The sequence below is a fragment of the Colias croceus genome, chromosome 26 (assembly GCF_905220415.1).
Source record: "Colias croceus chromosome 26, ilColCroc2.1".
Lineage (NCBI taxonomy): Eukaryota > Metazoa > Arthropoda > Insecta > Lepidoptera > Pieridae > Colias > Colias croceus.
The window spans coordinates 6,749,428-6,769,197 of NC_059562.1; the positions used below are offsets into that span (position 1 = coordinate 6,749,428).

At 32.7% G+C, this 19,770-nt stretch overlaps 1 protein-coding gene across 1 annotated transcript in view; it reads right to left on the reverse strand.

Moving 5' to 3' along the window:
* LOC123703580 (muscle calcium channel subunit alpha-1-like) overlaps positions 1-19,770 on the reverse strand; it is a 62,958-nt gene that overhangs the window by 33,914 nt on the left and 9,274 nt on the right. Inside the window, exons 2-3 of the mRNA XM_045651664.1 lie at positions 13,774-13,909; positions 4,104-4,315 (exon numbers count right to left, since the gene is read on the reverse strand). Coding sequence (XP_045507620.1) covers positions 4,104-4,309 — 206 coding nt within the window. The 5' untranslated portion in view covers positions 4,310-4,315; positions 13,774-13,909. The remainder of the gene's footprint in view (positions 1-4,103; positions 4,316-13,773; positions 13,910-19,770) is intronic.

A 19,770-nucleotide genomic window follows, 5' to 3' on the forward strand; every position in this document is an offset into this window, starting at 1 on the left:
GATATTAATTACGGACTACGGTATAAAACAATACTTAATTTATATATTGTAGAAAAGAATATGTTTACAAAGGTATGTTAAAAATATATTTCAATTGTTTATTTTATGTGAACTTAATATAAGGTCTACCGTTAAGTAAATGAAGTACCTACGTATCTTTAAAGTACTCTCAACACGTACCTACTCATAATTATTATTTTTAATGAGAGCTCATAAAAATAACGAAGGTATAAATTTCTATGACTCGTGCTAAACATGTAGGTACTGATTATTATCGATATTATTCGACGATTTTGTATTTTTTTATTAGTAAGTCAGGTCACTTATTATCATTGTTTGCATTTTAAAAACAATTTTGTATTGTACGTTATTCTTAACACAGTAGTGTATTAATTGGCAATAAAATATTTTCGTTATTTGTTTTGAAGGGTATATTGTGAGTCAATGTCGTGTGAATAAACGTCAAACGTAGCGTGGCTAACAGCCAACATTGCATGAGCCCATCCATCCGTGTAAATCCATTTGGTCAACTAATTCTCGATTTTTGCCGCCAACAAAGCTTGTTTATTTATTGAAATACAACTAAATAAAATTCACATTCGGTTTATATTTATTTTTGCTTCTATCTGGAATTACCGATCTATACAAAAAAAAAAAACTTTTACCTGTGTGATTGTTTTACGTTCAACGTAATTTTTTTGCAACGTTTGCTTGTAACGCGAATATAAATATTTTTTTTTTTCGACTGGCCGGTTGGCTTGGTTGGTAGTTACCCTGCCTTTCAAGCCACTGCTCGTGGGTTCGATTCCCATTCGGGGCAAATATTTGTGTGATGAACATAGATGTTTGCTCTGTGTCTGGGTGTTAATTACCTATATAAGTATTTATTTAAAATTATATATGCATGTTTATCAGCCATCTGGTTTCCATAACACAAGCGAAAGCTTAGTATGGGATCAGATCGTGCCGTGTGTGAAAATTGTCCCGAAATATTTATTTATTTATTTTATTATAATTATTATGAAACCAACGTAGGTACATTCCTCGCCTTGTATGCAACACCATAGTATTTAAATAGAATTGATACGTAGAACGTAGAAAACTCTACAACCAACGTATTAGAACCCGACCTACAACGTATTAATATCAAACATTACATACTTATTCTTTTTTTATTTTTTTTTATTGTACAATAGGGGAGCGCTTGGCCACAATCTCGCCTGATGGTAAGCTGAGATGTGGCCTAAGATGGAGCGCGCTTCCCTAAAATGTACCTGTTCACTCTCCTCTTGAAGACCTCCAAATTGTACTCGTCGGGGAACACAGATTCAGGAAGCATGTTCCAGTCCCTAGCGGTTCGAATAAAGAATGACGATCCGAACCGCTTTGTCCGGGTACATGGAACGTCAACCATGTGGCGATGCCTGGAATCTGTGCGCCTCGACGAACGATGGAAAAATGGGGATGGCGGAATTAGGTCGTGCAATTCCGCAGCGCACTCTCCAAAGTGTATCCGGTAAAAAACCGATAAACTTGCCACTCTGCGACGGTGGGCGAGGCTCTGGAGTTTTTTGCCTACTAGCTCATCGTCGTTTATTAGCCTCTTGGCACGCCTCTCTATCGCCTCAAGTGTCTCCAGCTGGTATTTGGCAGATCCATCCCAGAGGTGAGAGCAGTATTCCATGCACGATCGGACCTGTGCTTGATAGAGGTTGAGCAACTGTCCCGGGCTGAAATACTGCCTCACCTTTGCCAGTATACGAAGCTTTTTTGAGGCTACTTGGGCTTTTGATTCGATGTATGAACCAAAGTTGAGAGTAGGCGTTAAGGTGATACCAAGAAGCTCGAGGTGGTCAGTTATCGGTACGGATACACTTTGGAAGGACGGAGTTAGGTTGAATGGACTCCGTTTAGCGGTGAATAGACACGCCTGGGTCTTGGTCGCATTGAACTTGACCAGATTGGCCTCGCCCCATTCGGAGACTGCCTGTAAGGACAAGTAAAATTAAATAAAAAAAAGGACAAGTAAAGTAAAATTAAAATTATTCCATCTTCATATATCATATCCGAATAGTATTCATAAATTTCTCAAATACATTATAATTTATATGCTTTACGTCGTATGGTAATAACAATATAATATAATATATAACTAGCAAATGTAAACACTTCAACATTACGCAGATTTTTTTATATGACGGTTGTGGTTTTATTGAGTTATGATATGCAGATGTTAGATCTCGTTTTAACAAGATAAATATGTATGATGACTAGACAAATGACTGACTGACTAAATGAGATGACTGGTTTCATAGACTAATTATAAATTATTCTATGAAACATCTGCTTTTCACGATAGTTTGTTTTGTGTAAGTAGGTACATGTTGTTAAGACATGATATTTCTTTAAATAAATGGGCGGATTCGAATTACTGGTAAATGCTATAGCATAATAATATATACTATCTATATTAATATTATAAAGCTGAAGAGTGTGTTTGTTTGTTTGAACGCGCTTATCTCAGACACTACTGGTCTAATTTGAAAAATTCTTTCGGTGTTAGGTAGCCCTTTTATCGAAGAACGAAGGATTTATTATCACGCCAAGTCCAACAGGATCAGAGCAATATGCGGGTGAAACCGCGGGGAACAGCTAGTAATAGTATAAAGGTAAATCCTTAGGAGTTGTAGCTTCAATTTCCCAACTTTAACTGATAAGGTTCGCAATCAATTTTCAAATCAGGTTCATTACAAAGTAGGGATTTTTAAACTTTTAAATAAATCAACTATTAGTTACGTTACCTAACTATATCGTAATCTATGCGATATATTTGGAGAGTTTGCATGTATCTATTATTTTCAATATTAACATGTGTATTTGTAGAACTATTTTAAGGTCTTTATATATATTAATTTATTTCCCGTTTTGTATTAATATTTCGTGATATTCATATTCCTTGATTCTTCTATAACTTAACATTTATCTCGATGATTTAAACAAATGTATTTTGAGACATTTACTTCTCAAAAGGCGCGTAAACATTGCTAGGATCGATAATTCCAAAATTTAGATATCAATCTTAAATATTTTATTAATAATTCAGATTTATCCGTCATTAATAAGCGTATAGTGTAATCAGCGTGGGCGGCGTCTATTTTCTATTTCACATTAGTATTGAAATAACTTCGTTATATCCGTCATTTTGTTGCCTAGTGAATGCGCGCCTTAAAGCACAGACTACTAAATTGCCGATTAAAAAACTGAAATTCCGTTAAATAAGTTTTAAATTTTATTGATGATAAGCTTAGATGATAGGTTTCGTCTTAACATAAATTGAGAAGGTAACTAAGAAAATATTTTCATTTTCCACTATAATAATTTTGAAGTTTTTCGTGTAGAGTTCATTTCTTTTTTGATACAGTAACACCTGAATGAGCACAAATAAGTCATTAAATTGTTTATTAGCGATAGGTAAATAGCATTTCAAACCTTTTTCCCAAACTTTGGGTACAACTTTGCACCCATAGATATCTAAAATGTACCCTGTTATACCCTACTATAAGAAGATACCAGAAACAAGTCACGACATTCAAAGATCAAGAACCTTATAAAAAATAAACACGCAATAAAGGCCTGGCGACCCGCCAGTACATATTATGAATGGCACAAATATTTGGTCGGTATCAGGAAATACCTTTGTTGTCAAACATATGCAGTTCATTTAAAAATAGTTACTCGTGAGATTGTCTTTATTCCTATTGTATGCCAATGTCGGTTAGTAGGTACCTATATTTATAGTTTTTTACTTGATATTTGATTGAAAAATATTGTTTTGCTGTCGCTTATTCTTAGAGGCTTCGGTTTGTTGAAATAGTTTATAGTATTTGCCTAATAAGTAACAAGTTGTGTATTAGCCAAACCTTGGTATTAGCCAACATGATTGGCAGAATTGTCAAAAGCTCTACCGGCTAATTTTAAGTTATGATTTTATAAATTCATACCGCAGTTGATGCTCGGATGATATCAATTTTATTTAAGCATTTAAAAAAAAAATATTTTCTTAAGATTTATTTCTTTATTCTGTGTTTGTTTAAAAAGGATACTTCCACTCAACAATATCGATGCACAGTTTCCTCAAGGGGTTCTTTAGCGTGAGGCAGAAGAGGGCCCGCTTGGGCCTCTCGGGCTGGACCTTAAGGCCTCGGCGCGGGGGCTTGCGCGGGGCCACGGGCACCTGGATGAGGGGCCCCGTGCCATCTGGCTGCGTGGCTGTGGGTGTCGGTGTGGTGTCTTCGGCTTCTGCACTCATCTTGATCTGGAAATGGTATTTTATTTCATAGTTTAAGTACATATAGATCAAAAGTAACGAATTAATATAGCTAAAGTACCTAGGTATCAAAACATTGAAATTACATATTATAAAACAAATTATTTACATTATTCCGCGTAAAATTGCGCTTTCATATTATTTTAAGTACATATTTTTGTTAATTTTTTAAAATTTATCTACCTACATCATAAACACCAGCTTCGCGCTTCTCTGAAAGATTTATTATTTAAAAGTAAGTAGCTGCAATTTATAAGTGGTGGGTACATCACAACTGTTAAGCTTAATAAATTGTAAAAAATGGTAAAACAAATACATAGTTTAAAGTCTGTTTTAAAATGATCGTAGTTAGTATCTACGTTAAATATATACCTACATCCTATTTAAATTCGTAGGTCCAACAATACCAAGCAGTATTCATTAGGAAAGGACTAACTAACTGACTAGACTAACTTCTAGATAGTTCAGATGAGAAGATAATCCCTAAAATGACACTCCACATTCAACCACAAAGTGTCTCTAACTCTTTGTTAACTACTTAACAATAGTAGCTTTTGCCCTCGGCTTCACTTCTATAGTGAGGTGAGTATTTTATTGAATTAGTCTTCTCTGTAATTGCAAAAGCTAAGGCTCCTCTGTGAATAATTTATTCTATTTATGCATAGTCATCAACGCACTTATTATTATTTATCACTTATTATTTATCACTTCTTCATCTTTGCGTGAAATTAATTATCTATGGTAATATATGAATAGATTATTATAATAATAATATATATAGATATTAAATTCATTTTTAAATATGGAATTTTCTCTTCATCTCTGTTCAATTTACCTCTGACAATATACCTACACGGAGAGTAATTCCAGTAATTCAACGTAACGCCGAAGGTCGAAGTATAGCTATTAAAAACCGCGCCGAAATAGTTATGACGCGATTATAAATATGTTTTGCAATAAAACAGAAGCATCGCAGTATTTCTTATCGTGGGTAACCGAGCGATTCCGCTGTTAAAATAGTCAGGCATTGAACTTTGAAAGTCAATGTGGTACATATCGATTTTCGTGGAATAATATCTACTGAGTTTGCAAGCTTTATAAGCTTTATATGTATAGTACCTATTGTTATTAGCTTTGCACCCGCAGCTTCGTTCGCTTTGTCTCTCTTTCTTTAAAAAATCTATCACAATCTGTTGAGTCATTTTAAAACTAAGCATACAGACACGCAGACGGCGAAAAGCGACTTTGTTTTTCAAACAAAAACGATTGAAAGAATTAGGGAAATTTGCACACATTCATCATCCTAGATTAATTAATTAATTTATTTATTTAATAATTTTATGTACCATAAAAAGATTAAGAATGATTATAGATATTCAAAACAAAAGGAAAACATACATAGTACAAATTAAAGTATGAGAACGGACACTAATTAATCCCAATCATAGCAAGCTTTATCATCATCGCAAGCTTACTTAAATTAGATGATTTATTACGAGATAAATAATAAAAGAAAATGTTTCTCCACGTTTATTGCATCGTTCACGAAACTAACTATCCGTTAAGCGCGTTAAATATAAATAGTTAATAAAATTACATTTCCGAATGTTCAGTGATTCACTGGCAGCTATTTCGTGGAATGCATTACTTCTCGAAGTTTTTGGTACGCGGGTAAAGAGGACGGAGGTTATACGTTGATTCATGTTTAATTTTGGTGACAGTTTTCAGTTTTTTTTGTTGTTGTATTGAGTCATAACCGTGGAATCTTGTGTAGGATGCATTCTTAAAGATTTTGGTTGAATATTTATTTATATTTCACTAACTTTCCGCCCACGGTTTCTCCCGCGTTCTGAAAGTAAAACCCGCATGTTCTGTACCAAATTTGAAAAGAAGAGACAGACAGACAGAGATTATTTTGCATTTAATAATGGTATTAGTAGATATTCTAAATGTTCATATTCGGTAATAACTCAGCCGCCAGAATCACAGACACAATAGAAAATCTATTCTGTCGTGGACCGATCGGGCCGCTCGGGGCTCAATGGGTAAATAATTTTTTGTACAAAAAAAAATCATTAACCGACTTCAAAAAAAGGAGGAGGTTATCAATTCAGCCGGTATGTTTTTTTTTACTTTCATAAAACCTTCAGAACTTGTACAACAAATAATCTTTTATTTTACAAATCGCTACCGCTCATACATTACACTACTACAGTACTATTTAGACTATTTCAAAGCCATTCCCTTCCTCTATAATATAATATATTATTAGCTACTGTTTATGTGTGAATTAAATGTGAGAATTAAGTTTTAATATAATACTTATTGTATTTAAAATTACAGGCTTCTAAAGATAGAAAAAAGAATAAAACACTTCTGTGAAAACTTTATCATGCAACGAAAGAAAAATAGGTAAAGAAAGAAAAATGTTTTGCTACAGAATTGTTTACGTTGTAACTCTTTGATTTTTCAATTTTGTATCGTGTCGTCTCTAAATAATATAAAATAACTACAAACTTATCACAATTCACAGCATAGTTAAATAAATTCGTTTTGCACTAAAGCCGCCACTAAACAGTGGCACTGTATTTCAGTCAAACTGTAAAGTTGATTTACGACTTAATGAGAATTCCTAATAGTTGTAAAGTTTAATTTAGTTTTCTTACTAGATACCTACCTACTATTTTAAGGATATACTCATGCCAAATGTATTGTAATTCCACAAATAGATTGCGAAGACATAGCTTTCATTGCAAATGCACATAAAAATATAAACTCGTGAAAATGTTTTCAAAAGTTACTCATACTTTTAAAGTTTAATATAAAGTTTGTATGCCGTGAAGGTCGTATTCGCAATGAAATTTATCAGTTGCGTGTAGCAGTGCCATTAGAAAGAATATAATGGACGCGTTCCGATACAGGCATACAGCTGTCTTTCAAATGGCGGCCATGACAGTTTTATGGGATGTATATTTGCGATTTAGATTTTTATCTGTATACATTTTGCGTTTAGAAATTTAACGCTTAATTATATTACTCCTGTGGCGCTGAAACCCCGAAGTGGGTCTTGGCCTCCGAGACGAGAACTCTCCACCTTCCCCGGTCCTGAGCGGTCTCTTGCCAATTGTCATTGGCTTGGAGCTTACTCAGGTCCCTCTCCACTTGATCGCGCCAGCGATACTTGGGTCGACCAACTGGCCGTCGGCCCGACGGACGACCCAAGTATGCTCTCTTCAGACCTCGCTCCTCACCCATTCGCTCTACATGTCCGAGCCAACGCAGGCGTCGTGATTTTATTTCCCCAAGTATATTTGGCTCGGCCATGAGTTTTTCTAAATCGGCATTCTTACGGACTTTCCAGCTTCCATCCTCTTGTTGGATAGGACCAAAGATCTTCCTAAGAAGCTTTCGTTCGGTAACTAAAAGGTTACGCTCTTCGTTCTGGGTTAGGGTCCAGGCTTCACAACCATATGTAAGTATTGGTCTTATAACCGTCTTGTATATCCGCAGTTTGGTGTTTTTACTTAATTATATACTTAGTTTATTTATATTTCAATCACGATTGATCGTTTATTCGATAGTTAATACGTATGTGTCCGTTTATATTATTTATCGTTTTATGATTTATAGGAAAATGCATTAGTTTTAAGAAATTCAGAAAAAAAATCGTTTATAATTAAATTTTAAAACGATTTCCATAAGTGTAAAATCTGAATTAAATGAAATGTCATAAATGTCAATGTCGATTTGTGGCGGGAAGTAATGGCGGGAAGTGTGGATAATGGATACGCCTTCATAAAATGCAAGTCATCTTATGTATATGTAAGTGCAGTTTAAAAAAATCCTAATTATTGGGGTCCTAACCACATACGCATCCCTACTTATATTAATTACAATTAATGAGAAACTATATATTTACGTCTAAGCATACGAACGTCACGGGTAGTGCTATGCATAATAATTAATAATACAATTTTAAAATCATTAAGTATTTACTAATTGTACTTAATACAGATGTTTCAATTAGATTTATAATGTTCATTTACAAACTTAACACGCAAATAAGTACCTAATGCTGAATTAAAATGTTTCACAAATTAATTAGCGGTATGACATGAAAATACTATTGTGTTCATTAGTTGTTAACAATTTGATAGTATTAAATTCACTAAACAAACCGCACTTGTAATTGCTATTTGCTTCATACATTTGTTTTTAGATTATAACAATATTATTACATACTAGCTTTCCTCCCGCTGCTTCGCCCGCGTTTTCAAAGAAAAACCCGCATAGTTCCCGTTCCCGTGGGATTTAAGGGATAAAACCTATCCTATGTGTTAATCCAAGGTCCCCTCTATATGTGTGCTAAGTTTCATTGTAATCGGTCCAGTAGTTTATGCGTGAAAACTATACATAAATACAAACTTTTCCTTTTTATAAACTAATTTTAGGTATATACTCATTTTCATTAATTTCATTAACAGCTCAGCTTTAGTAAAATATTCTTGGTGACATAAACTATTATAAGCAAATTGAACATTCTGTGTAAGTAGAGCGGGGCTTACAAGCTAGTCACGTTATTTCAAGATGAGATATCGTTGCGCTGCGTCATCATGCTAGACTGTGATTAATTATCCTCTTTATATTTTCGTTAGTAATCTCATTGTATGTAGTGCGTGAAATATAAAAAGGATTCAATGAAATCTTTTAGCATATAATATCTTGAGGATTTTCAAGAAAGGTATAATCATCGAATTTATTACCTGTAGCCTGTAGGTACTACACCTCATGTGCATAATGTCACAGATTAATAAATACATAGATACTAAATAAATGGTTGATTTTATATTAGTGTTACCTATTTGATTTTGTATTAAAACTGAGTTAAAAAGACGATACCTATAAGCACACATAGCAAGCTCTTGAAAACTTTTCTTCAAAGGAAACTTCTAAACGTACAATCCTGATAATTTAAAAGAAAAATAAAGAGGTTTAATGACCCATTGTACCTTATTTACTTAATATTATCGTTAACTCTATTAATAATTATATTTTTCTCCGAACAATATTAGTTTATATCTAAACCTAGATTAATCTCTTATCAAGTGAATATAACTTTTAATCCACAACCTAACTTAGGACAGCAACTTTAACAAAAACTAGACTAATACAATATTCTCTTCACGACTTTTTACCGAAATCATTGGTAAAAGGGAAAAATAACTGTTGCTAGGGATAACTGCTGGCTTTGATGTTTTATTACCTTCTTTTATTGACACAAGAACATCTTTGAACTATTCTGTGATTGTAGACTTGAATGAAATTGTATTTGTGTTGTTTATTGTTTCTTTAGCGTCCCTTTAGGCGGTGAATTTCATGTGTCTACTGGTTTCTAAAAGAGGTTATTAAAATAATTACAACACTCTGCAGGTTACTTACGTGTAGGTAAGTTCATTAAAATTGAAAAATATAATCTCTCAACGATTTCGAAATATGCATCAATAACTCTGCTGTACCTAGTGTTACAGAATGTAAGATTCGTAAATGAAATATTTTATTTAGGTTGAATGTAGAATGAAATATGAATTGAATTAGGTTGAATGAAATATGAATTGAATGTAGGTACATTACCTACATTCAATAGCATGGTGTAGCAATTTCAGTGAATAAAAAGTGTCTAAAATATTCTTCAAACGTTTCCACCTTCAATTTTGTTTTCAAAATCCTAATACATACCTCCTAAGAAAATTCCTAACAAAACTCTATGTTATTTTCTTCCATTAAACATCAAGGCAAACCAATATGTTCTATATCTAAAACAGTATTACAAATCCAGCTTACTATCAAAGTTATAATTGGCTTCGATATCGAATAAACAGTGTTTCATATTAGTTGTGATTACGTCAGACTCGAATCGCGATAAAATCCATTACTTGTAAGCTACATAATACCTAACCTATCATAATTAGAGACATCTGGCAAATGTAACAAAAGCTTTGTGTGTTCGTAATAGATTTATATAGCCTATACCGTTTACAATTGAAATCTAAATCAAGGTAAAGGAGATAAGTTCTCTGAATGTGCTAGAAATTATTGTTAGATTATTGTTTGTAGTTATGTGAATAAACTGATCACATAAATTGTATTCATTGTTAAAAATCTAATAACATATTCAGAAAAGCTCTATAACAGTAGGAACAAGGATCGTCTCTTGTAACATGATATAAAAGTTTTAGCAATAACAAATATTATACCTACATAGTAAATACTCAAATGACCAACTCTCTACAAATTTTCACAAAATACTTTCAAAACAACATTCTTACCAACAATTTTGACTAAGCCCACGAAAGTGCCTCAGAACTTTAACGTTCGCCCAAATGCAAACTTGTTGATAGTCTACGGACAGAATATTAAATCTCCAATAATTTCACTCGCTCGAATGTATGCTATTTTCCTTGACCTATATTCTGCTGATGAAACATTACAAGCATCCCAAGACAATGGCTTGAAACATCTGACTGATAGACATGATTGCATTACTCATATCCGCTTTTCAATGAAAATTCCGTGACTGTTTACTTTCTAGCTAGCTTGAAACTCTTCGGAATATATTCACAAGAATGGAATTTTAAAGAAACAAAATTAAATATTTTTCCTGCGTCATCTCTTACCAGTTTTCAATCTAGAGGGTTCGCAGGTAGATAATCTGATAATAATTATTATACAAATGTATAATAATTATTATTTCACATTGTATAATTACGCTTATCAGATAAACGTAAATTTATGACATGTATTTAGGAAACATTATTGTACAGGACTCGGTCCAAATTTTCCAGAAAATCTGTTAAACCAGAGTTACTAATACAAATTCACATCAAAGTACGACCAAAAAGTTACATTAAAAGCTAGACAAACAAAATGGAATCGTGAAACATCAATTGAACTACAAAGAGCACGTAAATTAAACAATAATGATATAAAACGGCTATCCACTCGCGTCTCGGTTTATCGTAAACAGCTAATGTACGTCCGTGTCTTCTCCATTAACAGTGTTACGTCTACTTTAATACTATCTGTAGTTAAGGGTTATTTAACACCTAGAAACACGGTAAAGCTAGCCGCTAGGATTATGGTAAGGTTGTAAAGAGATCCTTGTCAGCTCTTTTCTGTAGAAACTGCTTTCCGACTTAAAACTAGAAGCTTTTTCGCGTACTGTGTCGCGTAACGTGCGACAACAAGTGAAGGTAAAAAACTAAATAATTACTGTTTTATTCAATTAAAAGTTTTTATTGGTATACTGAGGGATGTTTACTGTAATCACATTAAAAACTTGTTTCTGGACCATTAGGTATGTTTGCTTATTCAGATAAATCAGTTCAGTTTATAAATTAACGCAGGAAGAAATCAGACGCATTTTTAATGAGGCGAAGCAAGTCAAGGCTGTAAAGAGATGGCCTGCCAGTGACGGGCCACTACTAAAATATTAGAATTATTAATTACGACGTCAAATAAAATTTTCCGTCGAATGGAAAATATGCTAATAATACCATGCGAAAAAGCCAAGTGCAATAAAATATAAATATTTATAAGATACGACACGACGTCGTAATGACCCCGTCTAGACGAGATCGTAACGTGACGTCGCATGTTTATGTTATACGTTTAGGGGATTTCATAAATTAACTGACCCATCTTGAGCTTTGATTGTAGATAAGCGAATTGGTTTATACATATATTTATAAGGACTGAATAGCATGTAGTGCTTATTAATATTTAATTCTGAAGTTTTCTGCATTGTGTTTCTTAATACAAGCTGGCTGACTTCGAGCGCATTCAAAATTATTTGTCGGCAACACAAGTTCTTCCAATAAAAATGTGCATAAGTTGACCTTATAAATAAGTATAAAATTTAAAAGAAGTAATTATTGCATGAATATTTAAATCTCACTCTGAAAATCGAAGGGATACTAAAGTAACCATGAAAAACTCGATAGTGTTACACCCAGTTACACCCACCACGAATTATGTATTTTCATTTATTTTGTGGATATAAATTATAAGTACAAGACGATAAACATGATTTATATCGAAAATAAAATCATAATTTCACACCGTCATGAGCTCGTAAACAGAATTTAAAAGAAGCTCCAAGAAGCTATTTCGTGATTTAGATAATTATTTTCCCGCGCAAATGAAATATGGCGGAATGCGAAGCGATCGTATCGAGGTCAATGACATAGGTCTTCATAAATAAATATTCAATGCCGGAAACAGGGATCTGTTAGCGAATAATTTCCAGGAATTTTATAATTTACGTCATTTTCCACTGTAAATTGTAATGGATGGAAAATTTATGTGTCAATCAAACCTGTCTATGAGAGAAGTGATATATGTATTTTCTGAAGTTTTTACGTAAGTACAAACTTTTAATAGAACATATTTTAAAAGCGATTTTATTTTGAATTCCTGACACCAAAGTAGTGATGTGCGGCAGAATTTGCGCTCATACTTTTACTCTATAAAGTCTCCTTCATGCTCGTGAAATTCAGTTTGAAGTCAGATATCCTTTTTCAATATTTGATGTAGGTAGATCCTAAAAAGTTATAAATATAAAGTGATTGCTTAGATACCTAGAAGAAATTGTTTAGCCTGTTTGGCTGCTTATCTATGAGCTTATATTTGACATAATTAAAATCCAACATCCAAAATTAACCGATTTAAATTCCACAATTAAATTTCAGTAATTTTCACTCGATAATAAATTATTCTAAAAATAAAAAGTCCACATGTGTCAAGTCGCAGGAAACAGCCAGCATTCAATAAATCTAGATGATAAAACATACGGATATGTGTAGTAAATCTAAGCGATTTCAATTTATTTACTCAAGTTTATAATGCAATAAAATAATCATTTGCATCTGTGCAATAAATTTAGTCATCGAAACGGCGCGGCGCCACCGTTTACTGCCAATTACACGTTACGATAACGATCGGATGCGATATAAAATCGTGTCGTTAGCGTTAATTGATGCTTTGAGTTCGCGGTCGCCGTGAGGCATTATAAAAACGTTATTTTTATAGATTTTGAAAGTATTTTAAATGGATTATGCTAAGTGCTAAAAATTTATTATACCTATAAATCTAACATAATATAGGGCGTCCCACCGTCTGTGTATTAATCCGTATAAAGGGACTTAAAGTTTTGCAGGGATATCCTGTATAATAAATCAAATAAGTTGGTTCAGCCTTTCTTTATTTATTATTTCTGGAACACAACTTTCTTTGTTGTTGTAATATTTCTAAGCTTCTTAACACTTTCTAGAAGGTTCTTGACATTGACGTAATGACACTATAGAAGTATTAAAGAAAGCACAACATCCTACAAATAAGCTAGTGAATAAAATAAATATACCTAGATTAAAATTACTATAAAATCTCACCTATTATCTTCTATTCCCAGCGAACTCGTCCCAATATTCAGTTCCATACGAAACACGTCTGTCGCTCGAAATTTATAAAATATACAAACAAATCGTGGATTAGGGCTAAGTGAACGTGCTGTGATGGTTTGGTCCCCTGAAACAATACAAATACTTGATTTAATTTGAAATTTGAGTTGGTTTTACGGTATTTTAGTGTATAGAAAAATAATATCAATTGCAAACTCATGGGATACTACAATATGTGTATCGATTCGGATTTCCTTGACTTTTTGAAAATCCTGCAACACTGTTATAGAAGTAGATAGTTCTGTAATAAAGATATTACAGAACTATCTACTTCTATAACTATCTAATTAATCCGACTATCTTACTGCAAAATAATATCAATAAAAAGCATCATTCATCCACATAAACTTTTGCGTTTATACTGTAGTAGGATTCATTTACAAGGTTCTCAAGCGTTTCAGTATTTACATTTACACCAACGTAGAGTTCTTGTTAAAACTATTATAAGTGATCAGTATAAGGTGATTTGTATGAATAAAATATATCGTAACTAGCCGTTTCCCGCAGCTTTGCCTGCGTGGAAAAGATTTTATCCCCTTGGGGCAGAATTGATCAATATCCTTTAAAATGCCTACGTCTTAACATCTACCTGCATGCCAAATTTCAGCCCGATCCGTCCTGATGATAGATCACTATGTCAGTCAGTCAGTCACCTTTGAGTTATACATTTATATGATTAGTGTTTAGATTTATATGATTGAATCAAATAATCAATTGTATCTTTTACAGTGCAATGGATAGAAGCTGAACCAGCCAAGCGTGCTCTTGCATTCGCTTCACTGATTTCAATTCTAATCTTGTCTCTATAAGATAAAATTTAATAGATAGGCTTAATATTGAAAAGTCCTCCTATCCATAATATTATATCCATTTAGTATTACATGATTGTATTTAAAAGCAAACGTACATAAGTTCAAGTAAATAGATGAGACAAAAAACAAACTCTATCAAATGGTTTGTTTAATTTTTTAGATTTCTGGTAACACTTATAGTTATTTGATTACAGTGTAATATTGTGTATGCTTGAAGTTCGACATTCGCTAAATCTAGAGAAATATTGTATGATGAATAAAGATCATAATTTTTGCTTATATCATACGTATGCGACGTTGAAAATATTTAGTAGAGATTTAGTTTAAATTGGAACTATAGTTTCCAAAGTAATTGAAAAAAAAAATCGAAATGCAGCAAGATATACTAGACAGTAATTGATGTCGGGATTCGAGTTACGACAGTCCCGTTAAAATAAACACCATCAAAAATAATTTAATGGATTCACCTGACTCTTCTCACGATGTCTTTTCCTTCCTTCAGTTTATTTTTGTTCCTTATTTTCTTTAAAATTTAAAAAATACGAGTTTTTAAAAGATAGTAGTTTTCATTAAAATAATCGGGTTGTTTTCAATGATTAGTGACAAAGTTTATGGCCTTCAATAGAACTTTTGTTTTAAATAAATAAATAAATAAATAAATAAATTTCTTTATTTGCATAATGTGTGTACAAAGATAGCAATATTACTTATACTTAGGTAGAATCAACACATTAGCCATAAATGGCGTGCAAATTAAATCAGCTCCGCAAGATCGCAACATATTATTTTGATTACCATAAAGCATGTTTCTGTTTTTGCTTTAATCAGAACCTTTACAATCTTTACTCGTCTTTGCTTTGTCTTTAATTATTTTTTTTTATTATATTCAATTTTGGCAAGTAGTAGGTATAACAATTCGAAACAAAATCGTATCCAATTTCCTCACATATACAAATAAACCTTATTTAATTACTAGATTTCCGCCCGCGGCTGTGACCGCGTTTTCAAAGGAAAACCCGCAAAGTTTTCCCGTGAGATTTCCGGGATAAAACCTATGTGTTAAACCTATGTGTTAATCCAAGTTACCTTCTATATGTGCGCTAAATTTCATTGTAATCGGTTCAATAGTATTTGCGTGAAAGAGAGAAACAAACACATACACAATATCCTCACAGACTTTCGCATTTATAATATTAAGTAGGAAGGATTAGTAGGACTATACAATTGTTTTATTACATAATTAATACTCATTTAAAACAAAACGCAACAAGCGTTATTATTAGATTGCATCAAAGCAACAGCTGATGCTATTTTAGGAACGCATCTGGGTCGCATTGCATGATATGTGTATCGAGCGTAATGTAATTATGTTTTATGAGTGAAAATTCGTTTTGTTATAGCTGCGAATAATGAACTATTGTCCATACAATGTAATTAATTGTCACGAATATGGAGTAAAATATCTAAATGGATTGTCACGTGTTTGGAGTAAAATAATATGTAGAGTTTAGTTTCAAATTAAAGAAGTTGAACAGTGGGAACTATGAGAAATATGTTAAGATTAATAATAGGTACTATATTGATTAGGTGCAATCATAAAAGTTATACCTAACAGCTATGGTATACGGCATATTGCATGTAAAGTAATAAGACGCTAGACAAGATCGAAAGGTCTATATTTTAAATATGAATTCGTTAATGAAATTCCATCTCCCATATTGCCAGATACCAAGTTCGATAACCCTTTATCTAACTAGATTTTCCCTTGCAACCAATAATATTTCATGTCCATTAAACACCGATCATTTTCCAGAAATTCCACTAGACAACTAACTTCAAATATTTCATGTCCATTAAACATCGATCATTTTCCAGAATTTTCCACGCATAATTACTAGACAACTAACTCCAAGAAGAATTATGTAAGATCCAACATTTTGAGATCCTCCTATAACATTATAAATGCGAAAATTTGTATGTTTGTTTGTTTTGCATGAAATTTAGCACACTCATAGAGGGTAACTTGTTTTATCATACTTGTTATATCAATTATCATACATAGGTACCTATAAGATTTTTAACCCGAAAACTGCGGGTTTTTCTTTGACTACGTAGGCGAAGCTGTGGGCGAAAAGCTAGTAATTCATAATTTCAAATACTTGTTCCTAATATCTCATGCAATATGTTCCACTTTGCTCCAGTGGCATCTTCATTAGTTAACAAAAACTTTCAACTGAAGCTAGTTTCCATTAATCACATGTTACGATTTAATATTCAGCCAACTTCCGCGCAGATGGTGAGATCTTCAGTTCAGTGAAAACTATATCTATACTAATATTATAAAGCTGAAGAGTTTGTTTGAACGCGCTAATCTCAGGAACTACGGGTCCGATTTGCAAAATTCTTTCGGCGTTTGATAGCCCATTAATCGAGAAAGATTATAGGCTATTATCACGCCAGGACCATCAGGAGCGGAGCAATGCGGGTAAATCCGCGGGGCACAGCTACTGAGTAATATGTGAAATGACTTTTGATGAGAATCGGTTAGGTATTCCTAATTGCTAAGTATAATGACGATTCAAAAAGCTCGAGCTTTATTGAATTAATTTATTAAATGCCTTTGCCCTTTACCACTCTAACGAAAAAGTGTTATTGGTTTTGTATTGGTTGACTCCTTCTGTAGTTACACATGATTTTGTTTACCTATCCCGAAATAAAATAATGTTTTTTGTTTATTAAAATATAGATATAACTAAAGGCTTGAATTTATAATTATGTCCGAAATTTAAAAGATTAAACACTAAACAAGCTGCATTATTTACAGGCTATTTAATAATATATGTATTTGATGCTTTAGCTTAGTTCATACCGAGGTGATCGTACTAAAAATGCTTAAGTTAAGAAACGAGAAAAGTCTCTCTCTCAAATAATAATAAGTACTTTCACCCTGTTCATCCTCGTTGTAAATTGTGATAACCATTTTCCCAAGTCGTATATCCATTAGTTACAAAACTCGCAACAAACTATTACTTCTCAGACTCTTTCACCATCAATCAAACTAAATGAAAAGATGTTATTGCTTTGTGCCACGTTTAATTGAATTACCCTTTCCTTTCCTAGCTGTAAGTATTTCTTTGTATATTCACATTTGAAAGAGGAAACTTTAGGTTAAGAGGTGACCGTTTTGTGTTCTATTGTTGTTTCGTTATAGGTACATATGTGGTACTTGAGAAATCCTACATTTATTCCATTTATAAAATATATTTTTTACAAAAGGTTGAAGTTGTTAAGCAACTTTTGCTTAAAAGAATAATAAAAACAGTTAGATAAAGCGTTTTTGAATAGTATTACATGAATGAAATTTTTTCCATTTTATTTATTCTTATAATTAATGTATATATCGCATGGTAAAATATCGGTTGCATGGTAAAAATATATACGAATACATATTTTTTTCATTAGGTTTCTAAATACCTATAAAATATAGCGTACTTGTGACAAGTCTTAGGAAGTTCAAAGTTTTATTGTTTGCGTAACAATAAATTTAATAAGATCAGGTTAATAATGCAAAATCGTCTCGCTTAACGAAGTTCACCCTCAGTTTTAAACAAGATTAAGGCCAAACAATTTGATATAACGCTAAGATCCGAGACGCAATTTGCGAAGCATTCCTAAATGGATCGCTATCATAATTAATTGTTTTAAGGCTGATGACTAACAAAATGCTGAATAAATTTTCATTTTTGAACAAATTTTCGATACGAACATGCAGACACTTGATTATTGTAACAAAATAATACAAAACTAGATTACAGACAATTGAAGTTGCCTAAATAATTATTGATTACTATAGTAATTACTAGCATTGATATTTGATATCTATTATCTCTACGGAAGCATCTTACCGCTTTATGTGCAACGACTATACAATTTCACGAAAAAATGATGTACAAAGCATAATATATTTTAGTCAAACAATAGCAATACATCGGGTTATAATATAAGCAATTAAATTTACGCAGTATAAACACGTATTGCTAAAGATGCGCGTAGAAACTAATAGACAAACAGAAAGACAAAAGCTCTATTAATATAGTAATTAGGTATAGATTTCGCAACTCAATTATAGACGACTTAATTTTTATAGTATGTATCCCGTACAAACAAAAAAACATTAAGTTTCTTTCTTCCTCTATAATTTACTACCTATCCGCCTGCGGCCTCGCCCGCGTTTTCAAAGAAAAACCCGCATAGTTCTCGTTCCCGTGGGATTTCCGGGGTAAAACCTAGCCTATGTTAACTGAGCACTGAGCACAGTGATGATGCAGCTTTCTAACTGTGAAAGAATTTTTGAAATCGGTCCAGTAGTTTATACGTGAAAACCATATATACATACATAATTACAAACTTTTCGTCTTTATAATATTAGTAGAGATCTATTTTTTATAATTTAAACAACACATTCTAGAAATGTTTTTCTTTAACACTGCGGTTCAAAAGCTTCTATGTCTAAAGTTTTGTACCACTAAGAAGTATTGGGTATATCATCTGTATAGTTGTACAGAATTGCAGACGTCGTCTCAGAGGCTGGGTGATTGGCCCTCTCTAGTGGAGACCTCTTACGTCAACCTGCTTGGTTTGGGTTTTGTTAAATGTAGGCTTAATTGTGTTCTATGTAAACACGGAGATTTGTTTTGGAGCTATAGTGATTTTGTTAAAAATAATTAGTCAGAGGTTAGTAAATCTTAAAATAGTTGTTTTGAATATTAACTTTAGGATCATGTTGGATTTTTTTTAATCACACTACTTATGTATGCACCCCCTATGCACCTCATCTTATTAGTTGTAAATAATTGAGGAGACGTGTCATAAAAACAGAAGATAGGTAGTTCGACTGTTCGAGATCTCGCGTAAATTATCCTCAAAATTTTAATTTAATTTTTCATTATTTAAAAGCGCATATGACCGCATACTTTTATAGATTTTTTTATACCTTTTATAAAATTTTACATGTTCAATAATTAAAAAAAGTCCATAAATTCTGTGAAAGGTGTTCGACCTTCAAATTGCTGACATCACAGAGGGTACGCACGACACAGAGGGCGCAAGCAGGGTT